At 44.0% G+C, this 20,680-nt stretch overlaps 1 protein-coding gene across 1 annotated transcript in view; it reads right to left on the bottom strand.

Moving 5' to 3' along the window:
• The window catches only part of VWC2L (von Willebrand factor C domain containing protein 2-like), a 47,502-nt gene extending 28,114 nt beyond the window's left edge, over positions 1-19,388 (bottom strand). The window contains exons 1-2 of the mRNA XM_009877082.1: positions 18,978-19,388; positions 445-574 (exon numbers count right to left, since the gene is read on the bottom strand). Of these exons, the coding sequence (XP_009875384.1) occupies positions 445-574; positions 18,978-19,388 (541 nt within the window). The remainder of the gene's footprint in view (positions 1-444; positions 575-18,977) is intronic.
• Between the last annotated feature and the right edge of the window lie 1,292 nt (positions 19,389-20,680).

The following is a 20,680-nucleotide window of genomic DNA, read 5'->3' as shown; positions in this document are numbered from 1 at the left end:
ACAAGCTCGGCGGGTGTCTTACTGGCCCCAATGGAAGTTTTGTCATTGGTTTCGGTGAGTTTTCCCCTGGTCTTAGGTAAGAACCACTGGTTTCTTAATTTAGGGACATCTCTTTTCTTACATACTTGATTTCATGTTGGACTAACTATGAGAAAAAAGCAAAAACATGAAACAACTATCACTGCTATCAAGATTCAATCGTATATAGCTTTACTCAAGTCACTGATCCCATCAGCTTCAATGAGAAGGCACAGGCTGGGAAGGGCAGCCTTAATTTCCACAGTTGCCACTCCATACCTGAAGCCCACAGACAAGGAGAAGGAACTGCCTCAGAGCCGGTCTGTGCTGATGGAAGTAAATCTCCTGGCTATGCATCAGTAACAACATTTTAATACGATGTTTCCTTTATATCTCTTTGTTAAAGCCAATACAGTACTTTCTTACCATTTTTGCAGACGGGACAACACTGTTCTGGTTCATAGACTGGGTTGACACACTCGGGAACTGCGCAGTCTGCTACAACACAGTGAACTTCATTGCTGGGCTCGCAGCGACACCATTCGCATGGCGAGGGCTAGGAACAAATCTAAAATTAGCCCATTTCCTCCCGTAGCTCACAAGTTTGCAACATTTCTATCTTGCCATAAGATAAACACATCAGCGTTCAATACCTCTTGACCGCATTCATTCATCACGGGTAATACAGATTAACCTATAGACCAAAATAGCAACGTCTGAAACAGGCAACCAGAACATTAGAAAAACCAGCGAGCATGATACTTGTTTTCCCAGAGATACTTGTTTTCCTTCATCAAGAAGACTGAGTTGACGTCACAAGGTCGTAGCCCTGCTCTACTCATCTGTTTTATTATTATAGAATCACAGAGTGGTTTGGGTTGGAAGGGACCTTAAGGATCATCTAGTTCCAATCCCCCTGCCACAGGCAAGTACATTATGTTGCACACACGGCCGGGAGCAGAGCAGGATATCTGGAGGATCACGAGTGGTGGTTTATCCCAGGACAGGAAGACAGGCTGATTTTCCAGGTCATACTGATATCTCACATAGAACACCACCATCAGCCAACCCTAAGCTGTTGGAAAGGTGCTGCTGGGGAGTGGGGGACAGGGGTTGGTCCATCCCCCAGCCTCTCAACATGTTTTCAATTCCTCCTTTTCAGAGCAGTGGAGAATAGTGTTGTTCTTGGAGGGGCAAAATCATTTTATTCTGTTTGTGCAGCACCTCCGTCCGTAAGCACTCCCATCCCATAACCATTAGCTCTGGTCCCGGCCCCACTCCCGCCTGTTTCAACAAGGTTTGTGAGAAATTACCTCACACGGAACGTAAATAATTAAGAGCCTGAACAACTCTGCTGAAGTCAGGGAGTTCTGGATTGAAGCATCCAGCTAAATGGTTTTGTTTCAGCTCCATCAATTCAAACAGGAATGTCTATCTACCTGCAAACAGTAGAGAGTTGTCACTGTTTCATACTTTGAAAAGCTGTGGAAATCTCTTGAAAAATAGAAAGGTCAGTGTTTTAAGGTTCCCAGTGTCCTTACGTGTGCGTAAATGTAATGAAAGGACACTGATAGAGATAAAAAAGGAAAATAAGAGGAGAATTCGAAAGAAAAGTAACTTCCTTTCAGTACCTCTAGGCTGAACACGTCAGAATCAGTAGGTCTGTTACAAACAGTTGAATGAGTAAGTATGAGTATAGGAAAAAAAAAATAAATCTGCTTTCTGTTGCATTGGTGGGAATCTGCAGCAATGGTAATTCCTCCACACTAAAAAAAACCCACAACAAACAACAAAAACTCCCAAAATAAATGAAAGGAGAGGATGTTTCATCCCTATGTGTTTCAGACTCCAGTGATGTGTCACTCATTTCTACAAGACAGATACCACCTGTGAGCCCTGGTTCTGGCATGTAAAAAGGTTTTCGGTTCACCTCTAAGAAGCTCCATATGTCTTGAGTCAAATAATTTATTCCCAGGAAATTCATTCCTAGCTTAAAATGCACTAATTAAAGCTTCCCTTGCTTTGTCTCAGCATCTGCAGTCTATAATTCCCATCACCTCTCATTTGCTCACGGCTTTGGCAATTTAGATAAAATCAGCACTCCTTGAGCAAGGGAAGAAGCCTGTGGAGGTGGAATTCCTCTCTCTAATTATCTTTCTTCATTCCACCCTGCTTTGATTTCTGTCTGAAGCACCAGAAATCTAAATCCATTTGACTGACATTTCTTATTCAAGGCTATTTAATAAGAAGAAACAACACAGAAGGAAATAGACAGAACTATTTGCTGAGGGATCAATAAGAAAATTGCTGCTTTGTTTTTACTCATTTTAATCACTAATTATACGGAGCAGGAGAACTAGATCTGGTGATTTGTGGAGGCTTTCACTGACATATCCTTCAGGACTTGTCCCCGTCTTCACTACTACAGTGGCTGCAATCCTAAGAAACACGTGACGCACTTGCAGGACTGCAGCCCAATCTACAGCTTAGAGACAATCAGCACAAGTAGAAGATGCCCCTGAATGACTCCGCAACTGAGTAAATGAGACATGACACACACATATTTCGCTTTTGCGTTGTTGGTGTAACCTGAAAATGACACTGTGATAAACCGTGATGCTGCTAGACACTGAAGGCAGCTTTTCAGGAGGGGAGAACCACACGTAACTAAAGAAGGGAAGCGCACCTCGGCAGTACAAGGAATGAGCAGCCAACAAATGAAAAGGCTGCTCTGTCAGGAATGACGAGACTTTTCTCAGCCTCCTCCTCTTCCCTATCTTATCAAGTTCAAGGTACTTGGTCTTACCTCTAACTCTTTCTCTACCTGACTATTTTGTTCACTTAGCAGTGCCCCTCACTGCAGCTCTTACCCAGGTCCATCCCTCCATGGGTGACTCCAGCCTTCCTGCCCACTTATTTTACAAATGTCTAGGAACATTCTCCCACGGGATCTGCTTAGGGATCTGATTTGCAAACCTCTGCCCTCTTTCAGAGAGGACTCTGCGCCCAGCACACCGAGTATCTTTTTACTGTCTATGTGCTCTGCATCCCTGCCATTCATTACCCTTTTTGTGGAATAACTGTGGGACTTTGGCTAAAGAAGTCCCGTATTTATTTACATAGGCACGATGTAGATCAAGTGGCAAAGGAACAAACTGGGAACCAGTGAAGAACAGGGTACCAGTGAAAGATGTCCCAGAACTTTGTTTCCTGATTCCTCCACCTACCTCATTTGCTTTCAGCTAACATTAGGGCCTGAAAAGAAAGTCTCATCCTTACTGAAAAACAAGGCTGAAAAAATACAGAGGGTTTGTGGCATGTGAGGAGAGGGGGCACAAATCAGAGGCTATGCCATTCCCACGTGGACAGTCCAAACGGTTTATTGGTGTCCCTTAAAGGGATGATAAAAGGCTCGGGCCAGAAAATGATTTATTCACTCCACCTGTTCAAGGCAGAATAATCTTAGAAGAAGACTCTCTAGGGAAGGATTTGTTAGGAAGGCTTTCAAGAGATGTTGGTGCAGAAATAGTCTCCTCACCGTTGTTCCAAAGTGCCCAGCCATAACACAGATACATGTCTAGACTGCAACTGCATGGCCCCTTACTGTTCAAGTTACATTTTAAGAAATGGACCTATCACTGCAACCACAGGGGCAAACTGGGTCCTTTTGTAGAAGGTGTCAGGACAGCATTTTCACTTGAGAAAACTGGTGCAAAGCTCCTGAAATTTTTTCCTACCCATTTTTTGCTTGCTACAGGGGTGAGAGTGCTAACCCTCAGAACTAGTGAGAAAATACATTCTTTGATATTGTTGCCAGGGCAGGGGCCAAGTCAAAATAAGCTGGTGGCAACCAGACACAGCCAACATGTAACCACCACTCAAAGGCTTTTGAAACCAGATGAAGTGGGACGTGGAGCACACAGGACTTTCTCAGTCTCAGCGCTGACGCTGATTCACCTCTCCTTTAGCCAGCTGCTTCAAAGAGACTGAAGAAGCACAGAGATGTGGACCCTAAACATCCCTGTTTATAACCACACTTAAGATCACAGCCCAACTTCTATTTCTCTTCTGGACTATATTGATCTCCAGGAGGACTGGGGCCCCAGCTTTGGCTGGGAATGCAAGTTCATCTTGTTGCGTGGTTGGAGAACCTTAAGCCTTAGGTGCTGTCAAACGGGAAACATCTGCAATCAGCAGGGTTTGTTAACGAAGAAAGAAGGAAGGAAAATTAAAAAAGAGAATAGAGAATACGCATGGCTAATAAAGATTTTATGTGCATGAGCACATAATGATAAACTTGATAGATGACACAAACAAACAAATTAAAAAAGCAGCAACGGAAACAGAATGAAAAACAAGATACACCCTGAGCAGGGGAAACTAGGAAGCCAAACAAGATGTGGATATCGTACGTCCTAATCTTCACTCTCGCTCCCATACACACCAGCTCCTGGCCATTTTCACCTCCTTTTGGAAGCAAATGCCAGCACATATAGGAGTTATGATTGCTAACATCATCCAGCTGCTCCTTACAGTGGTAAAGGGTTTCCTGTCTTATACAGGGTTGGGCACCACACGGGTCCTTTTCACTGTGGTTTCATAAAACCACAGAACTTTCATACCTCTAAGAAGTCTACACTTGAGGGTTCCAGCAGGCCCCCAAGTCATCCAGGACTGATGGACAGATAGAGATCACATAATCAAACAACTCTTCAGGAAAGTAGCCTAAAATACTAATTCTTCCCAAACTTAAGGGAGAGGTAGAGAAAAGAAAATGGAAAATTGAATTCAAAACTTGGTGTCTACATCCACTTTTCTATGGTTTTCTACAGCTGAAGAGACCCGAATCAAACATTGTTTTTAGACCAATGCAGCTGGTAGAATCACACAAATACCTGATACACAAAATGTCAAGTTTTTAGGCAAGACCTTGCAAGAACTTTCTGCAAGACCTAAGCTTTATTGCATCTGAGGCATCTCATCTAGTCACAGTTCTCTTGTCCCTAACACTGAGCCTCACTTGTATTTCACCCTTAGCTCATGCCTTGCCCACAACTACAACACCCAAAGCCACCTCTCTGCTGCCCAAACATGGGAAAGGCTTTTCTATAACATGCAGATTATTTTGCAAAAGCTTATTACTGAATAGTAAGCACTCTCCTTGAGTGGATGGAGGAAGCATGTTTATACATGAAACATTATACTGCAGCCCTCCTCTTCCCTGCCTTGAAAAAAGCTTTGTCTGTCTACGCATATGCTTGTCAGTCACTCTTAGCTGCTTCTATGCAAACATCTCTAGGGAGGTGGAAAGGGAGTGATTTACCTAAGATAAAGGAAAACCTCTGAAGATGACATCTGATTGATACTTTTTCTTTACCTGTTTGTTCTATCAATCAGAAGTAATTTCCCCAGTTTTTGTTGCTGTCACATTCACCAGGCTGACTGTGGTTTCCAAGTGCACTCACTGCGGTCCTCTAAGTTGGCTGTCACCCAGCTTGGAAGAGATCTCAGACCAAGTCTTAAGGCCAAGTCTCCTACAATCAGCTGTGATTAAACCAAGTGGCTTCACTCAGACTCGGGATTTCAGGCTTGTATCCTTCCAGGAGCTGCAAAAACAGTGCCCATTTTGCAAGCAGCCTTCTGAGAGCAGTGTTATATGGCATCTAAGTATTTCAAGAGCCAGTGGATCTTATATCATTAAACCAGACTAAGCACAGCCCTGTTACTCCTTGAGACTTCCCATTCTATGAATTTAGATGCCAGCTCCTGTTTTCCTCCAGGCATGTGTTATCAGGATTTATTGGGGAGCTCTTTTCCCCCTCCTTCCAACACTCTCCAGCTAAGCTTGAAGAAAGTATTTGTACAAGAATGTCCCATAATCCCATACTCAAAGACTTCATCTCATTGACAAGGTCCCATGAAGTAGTCACGTAAGTACCATGTCCTTGTGTCGTCTGACTATTGCATAACAGCCCTTCAGCAATTATAGACAGCTACTAGCAAACAACTACAGAGCAATATAAAGTTTACAACTATTGTATCACAAATATTTGACATTTGTTTTGAAGAAGGAAATGGAAAAGCTTCATATAAGTGTTTACAACCATCTCATCATGTTACAAGACACACATAGTGATCATCATGCAGGGGCTGTTCAAGTTAGCAGAAGACAATCCAAGCGTTGCCACTAAATTGAACAGACCTGCTATAGGGGCCTGTGATGCTCTTCACAGTCACGGAGGTTTATTTACAGAATGTGCAGAATGACTGGACTAATCTGCTTTGTTGGCTGGGATTTGAAGTGGTGTACAACCAAGGAATCAAGCCAGTGGGCTTGCTTTCTGAGCCCCATGGAAACCCAAGGCTCCATCACACCAGGGCAAAGGCAGAGCAGATGCTGGACTCTTGATACCATTGCAGACTTTAATCAGGCACGTTAGCTCCCATCTCCTTTAAACTAAAAAGGAATGGTGCCTAACTATATGCCTTTTCTAGATGATATTGCAAATATGCTTCTCATGGTAGTCTTACTGAATACAGCATTGCAATGCTTTCTTTCCCCTTTGAGAATGTGTTGGAAAACCAAGTGCAAACTCCTTAAAAAGAAGGAGGTGCCATCGTCTCTGTTTCTACTGATGTCAAGGCAGTTCTGAATGTGGTGGATCTAACCTGGCGCTTCCAGATTTGTGCCCTTGCCTTAGATACGGATCCAGCAGCTGTATCCACAGCACCTCCTGTCTACGTGTCCCTGGGAAGGACTGGATGTATCCCACCCCCTGCAAGTGCTGAGCTCCAAGGGAGGACAAGCTGAAAACCACGGCTGCTGCCAATCTCTTCATCTTTTAGCTTTCAAGAGATTGTGTGTCAGCACTCATACAGATAATCTGGTTCAGTCTCCCCCCTCAGACAGGTTCGACTGACAGAGTCTTCCTCTTTGCAGGCAGAACCACAGGAAAAGCAGAGAGATGCAAAGTGAAATCTGTCAAATTGGGCACTTGCATCTTAAGAGTAGCTGTAACTTTTAATGACACTTAGGACAATGGCAATTCTGATGGAAATTATTTTTGTAGCTACAGTTTCAGGTAGCGAGTTTATTGGCAGGAAGCAAGAAATGGAAGAAAGTTTAAAAGGACCTGATGAATAAAATCACAGGCAAAAATGGTTTCCACATTATGGCTGAGGTGGAAAGTCATAAACCAGGAGAGATGAATAAAAAAGAAACCGGGATAGCATTCATCGAAGATACTCCTGGAGTTGAAATTAGAATCATTTTCATTGTTATTGAAATTGCCTGTGATCTCAGGCAGATTAGATAGAGATTGCAGGGAAGTTCAGAGAAAGCTTTCAACTGAGAAAATCTGGAGAACAGGCCAGCTAGTGAGTCCCACCTGACAGCGAGACTGAAATCAGCCCATTTGTCTTCTGAGCTGCTCACTTTGCCTTCACTACTAGCAGTGCATAACTAACCATTTAAATTGTGTTAAAAGTTTGGTAAAAGGCTCTTTTTTTGTGTGTACGTGCATGTGTACCATTACAAGCACTCACATGGGGCGAAAATTCCACTCGTTTTTGTTACTTAAAAAAACCCCAACTTCATCCATCCAGCCAGTGGAGACTCAGTATCAATTACACTACAGCAACTGTAATGACTTGGACTTTCCACAGGTGGAAAAGTTGCTCAAATAAACAATCTGGTGAGTCATTGCAGATGAGTATAATCACGGAACACGCCACCAGGTTGCAAATGATTTTGCAACAGGAAAAAACTACTAAGTCATTAGATAATTTACTTGCAGTGAATAACTGGAGCTGTATCCCACTTATATGGAACAGGAGCAATACAAATGAACGGTGCCATCCAAAACTTGAAAAATGCTTGCACCATACTGCAGATCGGCTGAAAACAAAGAGCTGGCTTCCAAGAAGCAGCAGAAGGGGATGCTGAGATCCTGTATTTCTAAGGGACCTCCCAACATGCACACAAACATTACTAATCTAAAACTGAAATGACAAATTTCTCCACTGAAAGGGCAAGAGAGACACCAATATATTACTGTGAACATTTTTGTAAACAGTGATTCCATCCTATACTCAAAACAGCCCCATCATAAGAAGGTTGAAGATGACTTGCCGACCTTATCAGCCTACAAATGCAGCTCTCCAGCCAACAGATGCAGCTCTGCAGCTCTCCAGCCAAAGCTTGATTTTAGTTACTACTAACTGCTCCCTGTCTATTCACAGCTAGAAGAGTCTTTCCAGCAGGCTGGTGACCAGGCTTGGATTCTGGAGATGGAAATGCAGAAAGATGCTGTAATCCTCAGAGCCAGGTCATGTACACCTCCCCTCTTTTTGGCCCCAGATCACACCTGTCCATACCTGGAAACAACACAGAATCACAGACTGCGCTGGGCTGGAAGGGACCTTTAAAGGTCATCCAGTCCAATCACCCTGCAGTGAGCAGGGACCTCTTCAACTAGATGAGGTTGCTCTGAGCCCCATCATTACCCTTCCCATCTTTTCGTGAAAGTTCCTGGGGAGCTACTAGAGCTCAGCAGGCCAGACAAGGGAGTGAAGCACAGATGTGCCTCACCACAGGTATCCTGGGCCCACACCTGATGACTCAGGACTGTGACAGCATTAGGAGCTTTGTGCTCCTGTATTTGCTATTGTGCTCCTATATTTGCTACGTACCACACAATTTGATGGGTTTAAAAGGCTCCTGGAACTATGTCTGGATCTGGAGGGTGACTCCTCCATTAGCTGATGAGAGAGAGACAACCTCGAGCCAAGCCCTGGCCCTTTTTCCATGGGAGCTGCATATTTGCAGTCTCGTGGTTGCTCTTCTCTCCCAACAGCAGCAGCAGAGCTTTTTGTAACAACATGACTTTGCACTTTTTTCATAAGAACACTCTTCTTGTTTTGATATATGTCTTATTTTATTCCTTATAATAGTTGCTCCTCACCTACCCTGGGGCTGAGGGGACTGGAGTTCTCTATTACTTTGGTGATAATTTTTATGACTCTATTACAATAGTTATTTAGTTCAGACATGCCCAGTGCACAGGGAACAGGACTCTTTTCGAAAGCTTACAGATATGACAGATGGGTCCATAGCTCCAACGTGCGATGAGCAGCCCCAATCGGACACAGACAAAATGTTTGCCTGTGCTTCACATTTGTTAAGCTCCTTTTAATATCAAAAGGGAAAGCGAGCCCAGCTGGCAGCTCCCTGTTCTCCATTCCCTCCCTGTCGGCTCTTGCAATGAAGGAGCCTTGTCTAGGAGAAAGCCTCCAGGGGCCAGGAGAAAGGAACCAAGAACCTGGTCAGAAAGATGATCCCTTTTACATGTATTTTGCCAATATTTGAATCTGCTGTTTCCTTCTTCATTCATGCTGAAAGATGGGAGAAGGTGGCCTGATCAGCTCTATGTAATGATAAAATACTGAATTTACATTAAGGAGATAGGTACAACATAACCAGCCACCACCAGGGAGGAGATTTGGATCTTGGTCCCATTCCATCTCCTGCAGTTTTCTGTCTGGATCATCGGATGCACCTTCCACAGCCTCAGTACAGAACAGGTAGATTTACACCAGTGATAGTCGTGGCCCTGTGACTCTTACTCACAAGATACCCAGATGATGGCTGTTTGGCTCAACTGAATGCAATCTTTGGAGTCAGTCTGCTTTGTCTGAAGACAAGCTCAGTGTCCCCATGCAGCTCAGGCAGCTGGAAATAAAGACTCTGCTGGGTGACTCCTGTCTGGGTCACAGCAGTCAAGGGAAGGGGTGAGCTCCTCTTGCTTTAGGTCCCTTGCAGCAGACTTCAGTGCTGTATCACCATCAGCCTTTCACAGTTTTGTACCTCTTGTGCCATAAGGGAACGCCCAGTATTGCAGTGGGAGCTTCTGCATCCCACCAGCACACTAATATGCTCCCTCCTTCCCCCTGAAGAAGCAGCTTCTCCCTGAATACTTAGCTCTTCCTCACCCTGCCAAGCTCAGGATTCCCACCAGCATCAAAGCTGGAGACAAATGCTCATTACTGATCTTCATTAACATGCTCTGTTGCAGTATTGCCTTTTTTTCCTCCCAAGGAGAAGAAAAACGAACGTGCGTTGGCTCAACTCCAGTCTACGTCCAAAGAGTGGTTGACTTGCTTTATTCCTTTACACTGTTGAAGGTACAGGAGCTCAAAGGTGCTGAGTGCCCACAGTTACATCTACACACACATCCCCTTCTCGTTTGTTGTCTTCAGGTCCTGCTTCAAAGCCCCCTTCTGCCAAGCAGTGAGTTGTGGCTGCAACCAGCGGGTTAACATCAGGTGTTTCCCTGGGCTTCCTGTGGTTTTGGTTTCCTTTGCTCCTGGGCTTTGACACTGGTCTTGTTTTCATCGCATGTTGAGAGGTGGGTACCACAGCAAGTAGTGACTTGTTCCTTGTTGCTTCTTCTTTCTCAGTCCCCATAATCTGTATTTTTTTGGATAGCCTAGCCTACCTCTTTACTTTCTGGCAGCTGACAAGGCAAGTTAGGCTTCATGGGAGCTCCCTCAGGCAAATCCTTGTCTCGGGTCAGCGTCATGCAAACTTCACAGAACAGTATCTAACTGGTACCGAACTTTACACCACTGTAACATCCCACTGTGATCCACAGAGCTCTAGCAGCTCACAGCAGTGGAGAACCTGTCCCACAGAATAAAGCAGCTCTTTACTAACTAGCACTATGGAGGAGGCATCTTCCAAATTCTCCCGTCTGCCCCTTATATCCAGTCGCCATTGCTTAAACCCTCAAGAGAGAAGCCAGTAGAGTCCACAAGGTTTCAGTCCTTCAGAAGATGTCATCATATTTGGTTATGAGCACAAGCTGGAAAGGACATGAAATGAAAATGGGTTTGAAGAGGTTATGTGTGATGAAAGAATATGCTGAGGTCTGCTAACACAGGGAGCACACTGGGATAATCCTCAGTTAGAAAGGCTTTCCTGCCTGGGATGACCACAGTTAACGACTGACAGAAAGATTCCCTGCTTTGAGGAGCTGCTTCAAACCCTCATGCTCCCCACGCACACGAATTTTATTATAATTCCCAAAGAATTACCTTAACTGTATCACAGAATAAAGAGTTAGGAAGCCTAATGCTACATGTGTTTTTACACTGCAACCAGATTGAGTGTTGTCACTACATGACTTATCTAATTATAGTCTTAAAAACAATAACCAGGATAATTAGCTAAATGAGCATTATTTTTAATGAACACAATTCTGCATAAAGCACATTCCAGTAGCAACAAACACACACCTGCACTTCTCCTCGCTCTGGCGGGAAACCGTTGTCTGAGAAAACTTCTCGCCAATGATCTGTCAACACTTCTACAGACAACATCCCTCTCCACAAGCTGACAACCTGCAGACTTCACACTCACCAGCCCAACAGAAACGTCTTGGGTGACAGAGACAGACATAGCCTCAAAGAGCCAAGGAAAGAGCGCTTCTCTCGGCCCCACTGAGCATTGTCTGGCACTATAACAAACCCTCCAGCTCGATTTTATCGCTCTTGGAAGGAACTGGTAACAGTTGCATGCACTACGGATCCCATTTTCTTAACAGCATGGCTTCAGCAGCACTTCCAGGGAAGTGCCAGAGCCTCTTCTCTGCCTGTGCAGAGGTATCTCCTCTCTTTCAGCAGCTCTCTAGATAGCCTCCAATCCTGGAAGCAAGCAGAGAGCCAATGGGCTATTTACCGGAGTGAATATCTGAAAGCCCAAATGTTGGGCACAAGTTAAATTCCTGTGTCATATTTACTGGAAAAATACCAGTCCCTTGGGCTTGCATGTACAGGCCAAAGTCTGCACTGCGCTTCTGCACCGGTGCGCTGTGATCAAAACACGGGGGCTTTCGCTTAATTCCTGGTGATGTGGAATCATGCTGAGCCTCAAGTTTTGGGTCTCATCTACTTCAATGGGGAGCTGTGAGACAGTATACGTGTAGCACAGCCGGCGTCAATGTACTCTGGCACTTGGGGCCTCCATGTATTACTGTCATCTTGGGAAATCAACAGCATGGAATTTTTGTGGCCAGATTCTGAATATAGCCCAAGGTCTTTCACCTACTCTAATAATATACTTGTGCATAATGTAATATATATGTTATAGAATCAGTAGCTAAGTACAAAACATAGTTTTAAAAATAGGTATCACCATAGATCAGTATGTGACATGTCTATCTACTTTAGTGTGTTTTCTTGGTATGAATTACAACAGAAATACAGTAAGTCAGTAATTTCAGATTCCTTTGCATAGACATTGTCACTGTAATTTTGCCAGAAGGGAGATAATAAATCATACTTTTCCATCTGACTGATGTTCTGTTTCCCCTGTCTGATTTCAATGGCTGTATGCTATCTTCAGAGTTGGCATTGTTCACGGCTCCTTTTATTAAAGCACAGGCATGTTATTGAAATTTCTTTTGTATTATGATTTTCTAGCCGTACGTGAAATTGCAAAACACAGGAGAAGGGAAAAAAAAAGCGCCTCATTTTTTTGTGATAGTAGGAAAAAAACACCCCTGCTGCACACATCTTGGAGAGAAAAATACCAATATTAAAATTAGGGCTCCATACTGACCTAGGTTAGTAACCAGTTTCTTGGAATTTATAAGTGAAGATCTAAAAAACTACTAGTGATTTGGATGACTGGTGTAGTATACTACAAAGAGGCTGTAATAATGCTAGTTCTTCCAATGATTACCTTGCCATGACTTGACTGCTTTCCAAGATTCACCAGGAAACTGAACACTCATATAATAAGAGGAGAAAACTCAGTAAAGAACCTTCCTTTTCTCCCCACTTTGTCTTTCTAGCAGCCTAATGAAGCTCTTCAGATTTAAGTGTTGTGCCTCTGTTCTCTCACACTGCTATAAACACAGCATCCACAACCCAAACCTGCAGCTGGACAGTTCAACAATGCTGGGCAGGGCTGAGGACCTCTCAGAGCAGCCCAAAGCCCCAGCCCAGGCACCTTCTTCCCCTCTACCTTCCCCGTCAACCCAAAGCTGCAACGAACCCTTTGTTCTTCACCTAACAGCATCATCCCCTCAGTAATGCTGCAGGAACGTCCCAAGTGTTTCATTCATATTTGATAAGGTTGCACTCCCAGGCTGGGTAAACGAGTGGTCAGAGCAAGGCTGCAGTTTGCACCACTTCATTTCTATTTTGGGCACGGTTCTGGGGGTGGGGAATCACTTCTTGGTTTCATCGTCTCCTTTTCTCCAGCGGCAGAACAGACGTGCTGCATTTCAGGGACTGAGAGATGCCAGGATAGCAGCTGAATACACTCTTACATGTGCTAACACCTTCTGATGAGCAGTCTTATTTTGTTAAGTTATATTGAGATAATTGCATTAATAAAACATTTCTGAAGAGCATTAACAAAGGAGAAGGAGGTAGCACTATTCTGAAGTAAAGGTTTCCATAACGAGCTGAGAGTAAGTACATGATAATGTTATGCTTGTACACTTCCTTATTTATTTTGGATCCTGATTATACCCCAAAGATCCCTGTTAGAGTCATGATCCCTACTGTGCAAAGTGCTGCTCAAGAAGACATAAAGTCATCGAGACACAGAGGCCCTAGCTGAAGGATTACAGATGATCTGTGGACAAAACAAAGCAATGAACTTAAGATATAATGGCAGGAAACACGGGAGAGAAAAATAAACTAGAACTCCAGCAGCGAAATCCCGGCTCTTTTCAAATCAGCGGAGAATGTGCCCTAGAATTAAGCTAAGATTTCCCCTTTCCTGTTTTTCTCCTTTTTTTTCCACACCACAAACACCTGCCCAGAGGCAAAGCTTTTTCTCCCATCTCTCCAAACTTGGGCCTGATGCAAGGGGTAAACATTTGGGTGCCAGCTAGGGACTTTTTGAGTGAGGATGGGTTTGGGACCAGCGAAGGTAGAAAGGGAGAGGACAAAGAGGTGAAGTAGCCACTGAAAGGCAGCAGCAGCAGAGGTTAAGCATTGGCAGAGCTGACTGCTGGAAGAAATTGCAGCTCTGTGCTTGGCCAAAATCAAGGCGGCCACTGAAGAGTACCCAAAAAGTGTTCTTGATGTTCAGAGCTGTTTCCAAGCTGAAGCTCACAACTGCAGGTTGAAGTTGCTCTTCTGACCTGATTATTACCAGGAAGGCCAGAGAAGGGCAACAAGGCTTGTGAGAGGTCTGGAAAACATGCCCTATGAAGAGCGGCTGAGGGAACTGGGTTTGTTTAGTCTGGAGAAGAGGAGGCTGAGAGGAGACCTTATTGCCCTCTACAACTACCTAAAAGGAGGCTGTAGTGAGGCTGGTGCTGGTCTCTTCTCTCTAATTACTAATGACAGGACAAGGTGAAATGGCATCAGGGTAAGTTTAGATTGGATATTCGGGGGAAGTTCTTTACTGAACGAGTGGTGAGGCACGGGAACAGGCTGCCCAGGGAGGTGGTTGAGTCTGGTTTTTTAAACACCCAGGAGGTGTTTAAAAAAAAAGCAGATCTAGCACTTGAGGCTATGGTGTAGTGGTTAGGTATGCTGGGATGAAGGTTGGACTAGATGATCTTCAGAGGTCCCTTCCAACCCCGAACATTCTGTGATTCTGTGATTCTGTCATGCCAAAACCTCTCATGTTCCCACCCAAAGGATAACTCATCCAATGTCCTGCCAGGAAAATGGGGACATTTTAATGTCTGTGGCTATAAATTTTCTGCCACTGACTTCTACAAGGATGGCACCATGCTACCAAAAGCCATGTCACTGGGACTCACTCTGGGACAGGGAATCCTGTAGGGTCTAAAATGATGAGAATGCTTCAAGACGTCAGCCCGACAATCTCTTGTGAACCGATGATTCATTTCCCAGCAACAGTATTTTGCTACATATTCATATAGGTCCACAGGAGGTTATTCTGGAGATGCCTACATTGAGCAGTGAGAGATCTAGGAAGTTCAGAAGTGATTATGGACTTTTCAAACTGACAACCTAATCCTCTTCAAACAACTCCTAACTGCGACTACAAATACACCTTAACCATGCCACAAGCCACATTTCTCAAATCCAGGTAGCTATGTGGTGCTTTTCTGTCAGTAAGTTATGCAGGAGAGTAAAAACTAATCAGCACTTAGGAGAAGTTGTCTCACTGACATTTGCACAATTTCTCCATAAGCTGCCAATGAACATCCATCACGCTGGCAGTACGCTGTCTGCTGAAGTTTACATAAGCTGCTGTCTGGGAACATTCATTTAAAACACAATCATGTGTACTTACAAAAACTGAGACATTTCTCTGAGCTGTTATTTACTTGTTTTCTCTCTCTGGGAAGCAAGGGGAGGGTTAACAACCTCCCTGAAAAGATCTCTGCTAGTACAGGCGGGAGCGGAGCACTCGGGACTCAGACCTTAACCTCCACAACTGAAATCAAAACTCGGCTGGTGTGTGGGAGAAAAAAAGCAAGCTGCTAAGTGACCCCAAGAGTCTCCGCCAGATCTGTCTGGAGAAAACTGAGAGACTGCCTGAGACCTGCAGCATCCTACACACCTCCCCTCCAGCCACCGCAACTGCCCGTCACCTCCCATTTGCCTCTGAGAGGGATTGGAGGAGACCCGAGAGACCAGATTCGAGGCCCAGAAGAAGTGGAAAATGAGATGGGGAAGAGATGAAGGGATCCCAGTAAAAGCCACCAGATTGCTCCTTTCTCCTGCATACTGCTCCACAGGAGTCAAAATCCTGAACACGGGGAAGCAATCTATATATCAGACATGTTTGAGTCAGACCTTGATTCACATTAGGAAGACCATGCCAACATTTTCGGGGGGCGGTGGGGCTCCAGGTGGAACCACAAAGTTTGGGTTAGGTCCCAGACAAAGCAAGGGGATGAGCCAGGCTCAAAACCCACAAAGATCTCTGAAGACACAAAACAGAGCTATGAAGATGCTACATGGGGTTACTAAACTACCTGTCAGGGACAAAAGGTTTTACAAAAGGATACAGGAAAAACTACTAACTGGTTTAAATTTACAATTGAATTTCAGTTCAGCATTTCATCTACATGTTAATGACTTAGGGGCACATGCATAAACCTTTGCACAGCTAAAATAGATGGTCTGTTGTCATGTTTATATTTTGCACTTACGATTGCTTTGAGTCAAAAAAAATCAGAAGTGTAAGATAGTTCACTAGAAGAAAGCTAAATATTCAAGAAATTGACTTTTAAGACTACTCTTTTACCCTGAGATAGATACAGTTACTATCAGTGGTAAGAAAAATGGATTAAATCACATTGGGATTTCCCATCCCAAACCTAACAGAAGTCTAGAAACAAGGCAGGAAAATTCTTCCAAATGGAAACCTCTCACAGATTTTGAAATCCTAGAGAAAAGAGATTCCTAGAGAAAAAAGTAATAAACCTAATCCAAAAGATCAGGTAGTTGAAATTTCTACAATGTGAGTCAGTTCTGGCACACATACACACACTTGCAAAAGACTTTTTAAACGCAGGCTAATTTCAGCTGTAACTAAGCAGTGACGAGCACTTCTACGGATGACAATTTGGAACCCATAGTAGCAAAAGTCAATCAAGTGAGTGAAAGGGTTACAAGCCCACATAAAACAGCGTGCCCATTTCCACAGAAAGCAGGTGGGTTTTGAGTCAGAGTGACTGGAGACAGCCTCTCCTCTTTGACTTCAGCATGTGTGGAGTGGACTTAAAGTTTGCAGACCTTGTTAATTCAACAGGACGAAGAAAGAGCAGAGGTCAGAGCCTGTAAGACCTGTGAACTGCTTAGAATTTCATCTGTGGAGGTAGCAGGTAAAAATCACAGAATGGTCAGAGTTGGAAGCGATCTCCAGAGATCACACCCAGTCCAACCATCCCGCCTGCTCTGTTAAAGCAAACAGCAAAATGCTGGGGTGCTTCAAAGAACTCAAGATTTCACTTCATAGCAGCAGCTTCCTAAAGCTTGAAGTTCTGTCTTTCCTAAAGTCTTAGTTCACTAGTGCTCCTTTTTGCCCCTCAGAATTCCCCTAGAGTTGCACTGTAATCTTCCATTCACAGAGTCTCTTCCAATACTAAGAGGAAAAAAAGCATTTCACTCTCTCATAGAATCATAGAACGGTTTGGGTTGGAAGGGACCTTAATGACCATCCAGTTCCAAGGCCCTGGACACCTCCCACAAGACCAGGTTGCTCAAGCCCTACTCCAGAAAGCACTGAGCTCTCAGCAAAACACAGGTTGAGGTCAAAAGCTTGACGGTCAACTAAGTTGAGTCTGAAGGATCTCGCATTAGTCGTGGACTGAACATGACCGTGTGTTAGAGCGGCATATCACCACCCACTTTGTGTTTCTCAGAGGATACCGGAACTTCACTTCCCACACAATACTCCACCATTCTTGAACACAGCAAGCAATGAAGCAGATTGCTCTAACTCTCTCTAACAGTCTTTTTCCCCAAAATTCTGTTTTTCCTACGTGTTATCAGGGGGCAATTGTTTCTTCCAGGAAAAGTGATTAGTACTTTAGTACTTCACATGCAAAAGATACTTTAATGGGAAGATCCATCTCTTTATTCTCCCACAGAAATCTCTCCAAAATCAGTCCTTATAAAACTTGCTCGTTCCTAAAATCTCTCCAGAAAGAGTCCTTGTAACTCTCACTTAAGAACCTGACCGTGTGTCAGAATTACACCTAGGTGGGACACTTCATCCTCTGACAACACAGCAGTCAAAATGGGATCCCTGAAGCACGACTGTTGGAAAAAGATGGGCTAGAAACTGCTATTTAAGCAGTTCACAAGATCAGCATCTTCACACTCTTCAGCAAAACAGAACAGGTAGATCAGGATGGCCCTCAAGGAGATGTTCCATGTATATTTGCTTTGCCTTGTGTCTATGACATTAAACTGTCTTGCTCATATTGAGTGATTGCAGTTACAGATGGAGACAAAAAGATGAACATAAACTGCACATGATAAAAGAAAGGAACTAAATCCCACCTTCACTGAAAATAACAGTATCTAGGAAAAAGAAAATTGTGATCTGTTACCGAGAACTACTTTCACTGTCAGAAAAGAAAACAAATTGGCAAGCGTGTAACGAGATCGGGCATACAGCAGCCATGAAGAGTTATAAGCTGTCATTAATTACAGAAGTATGAATCTTAAAGCCATGTGACTTGGGAGAACAAACTCATGTGTACCTATTGCTTTTACAGACCCTATTCTTCATTGTGAAGTGCTGATTTCCTCAGCAGAATCGAAAACATCCAACCACGCTCTTTAGAACAAGAGATGCAGGTTGTGTAAAGGGTAATGATTTCTGAAAATTTCGCCTTATTTTTAAGACATATTCCAAACGGATTCCTTTACAACATCCCTAACAGGAATCCAACCATTACAATTAAACCGCATACTTCTCATTACTTGAGATGGTCATCTGCCTAGGAATTCATCTCCTCCCATTCCAGACAGCCTTATCACAGCTGGAAATACTAAATAAAGCTTGCCATCTACTCACATTCTCATGCACTCATCAGCAACAACTCCCAGTACCATGCCATCAATTTTGGCCATCTGAACTGGAAAAGGGGTTCAAAGAGCACTCATTATTGGCTTTTTACAGTCACCATTGGTAGTCCAGCCTGATTCAGGCTATTGAGCAAAGGAGGAGGTTGCCCAGAGCAGCAGGCTCAGAGGGCTGGCATTTCACCGACCACTGGCTCTCCTCAGTGAGTGCACGTAAGGGGGAGGTGGCAGCTATTACTGTAGCTGGACCTGCATCACAGCTAAAAAGGACTTCAGCTTTATCATCAATTAATAGTGATAAGCAAATATTGAGCACCTTTGAGAGTCCCCAACAGAAATATAATTCCTAAAACATACCAATATTAAATATTAGTATGAAGAATATGAAGAATGTTAATATGAAGAAAAAAGTTACATACCTTAAATTCCTCCAAGATTTTGTAATTTTTCCCATGATATTCACAAAAGTTTTTCACTTCTTTGCACTCTGGACAGCATCCATTGTGTTCCACTTTTGTACACTTTGGGTGGATTTTAGGGCATTCCGGTTGATCACAAACAGGTCCATCCTCAGTACAGACACAGGGACAGTTGGAATGTCCCGGAAAAAAGCGTTCTCCCAGTTTGTACACAAAGCCACTGTCATCCACACAGCCCTTCCCTCGGTAGTCATCAAAGATCAGATTGTCATTACTAGAAGCCTGGTCTCCTTCATCAGCTGGATAGTCTTCATGACTGATGGCAGCTGGAGTGACCAAAGCAGGGATTACAAACAGAAGTATCCAGGCTTCATGAATATGAAGAGCCATTCCCCTCCTCAGCTTCTCCATGAGATCTCAATGCCAGAGACAAACAGCTGCTTCCATAGGGAGACCAGTGTTGTAGTCTGAAACAAATATTTTTAAGTGAGAAGAAATTCAAAATACTAAGGAATATTGACTTACAAAGGCTATAGTTTCAACCAGCACCCAAAAATAAATCAGTGCTTTTGAACTGCACAACTATCACTGTTTCATTTGAATTAAGCCTCTTCCCAATCCTGTTGAAAAGAATAAAGATAGGAAATACATAAATTAGACACACACGCCTCTAAGCATATGCCCGCAAAATCTCTCTGTAGAAATGGTGGCTCACAGAATAATTTTTACTTCCCTCATGTGTGCAGTTGAGTTTTCTGACGCTTCAGAAATTAAACTAGCTGCCTGAAATCACATGGTGAGGGGCAGGTCAGCAGGATTTGAACCCAAGTTTAAGCATGGTCTTAACCTCTTGCTGTGGCCACTGTCCCTCCGTGCTACGTATGCTGCACAGCCCACTTCACTAAACTGAGGTGGAAAACCTGAGTCAAAAAATGATATAAACAGAATCTGCAGGCAGATCTGCTTCCAGTATGAAAGATAGTGGTGGGTTATATTTGGTCTGTGAGAGGTGAAATACTACAGAATTCTATATGCAGTATTTCTGAAGAGGGACTATCTGGACTACCAACACATCCCAGCCCATGGCAGGTATCTATAATCCCAACAGAAGCAAAGATGTAATTCACCTTCTCCATTATTCAGCATTTCAGTAATTCCCAGAAAGAAAGGCAGAGAGCAGGACTTTAACTGCCTGCATAACGCATGCTGCCGCTGAAGCGTCTCTATCTGATTAAGCTGGAGCCTTTCTAAAACTTTGGGAGCGACACAGCATGGCCCGACCTTTGGAGAGCTCTGCTGAAGCCATCGAGCGGAGGACTGACCCAGCGACGGAGAGATGCTCTGCGCTCTCTCCAGAGAGAGACAGCTCCAGAAGGCTCTGTGGGTGCACACCAGCTGCCGGCCATGCCACATCACGGCCACCAACACACCGTCCTGCCCGCGCACCAGCCAACAGCCACCGCCGCACCAGCAGCAAAACAGTTTCTGACTTCTCTTAAGGGAATCGGGCAAAGTATTAGAAGAAACTTTTAAATACAGTGAAGTATTAGCTCTGCACGGATGCAGCAACGATGGAGGTAGGTGCTGGCACACACCAGAAATGGACTGTTCGGAGGTGTGTGAGTTCCTTCTCTTCCTCCATTCCCACAGCATGCACACACCGATACACACAGCACACAGAGACACGCATTAACCTACACACA

Source organism: Apaloderma vittatum, unplaced genomic scaffold (genome assembly GCF_000703405.1).
Source record: "Apaloderma vittatum isolate BGI_N311 unplaced genomic scaffold, ASM70340v1 scaffold489, whole genome shotgun sequence".
NCBI lineage: Eukaryota > Metazoa > Chordata > Aves > Trogoniformes > Trogonidae > Apaloderma > Apaloderma vittatum.
Note: the sequence above shows the minus strand (reverse complement) of the source record. Positions and strands in the feature narration are given on the sequence as shown.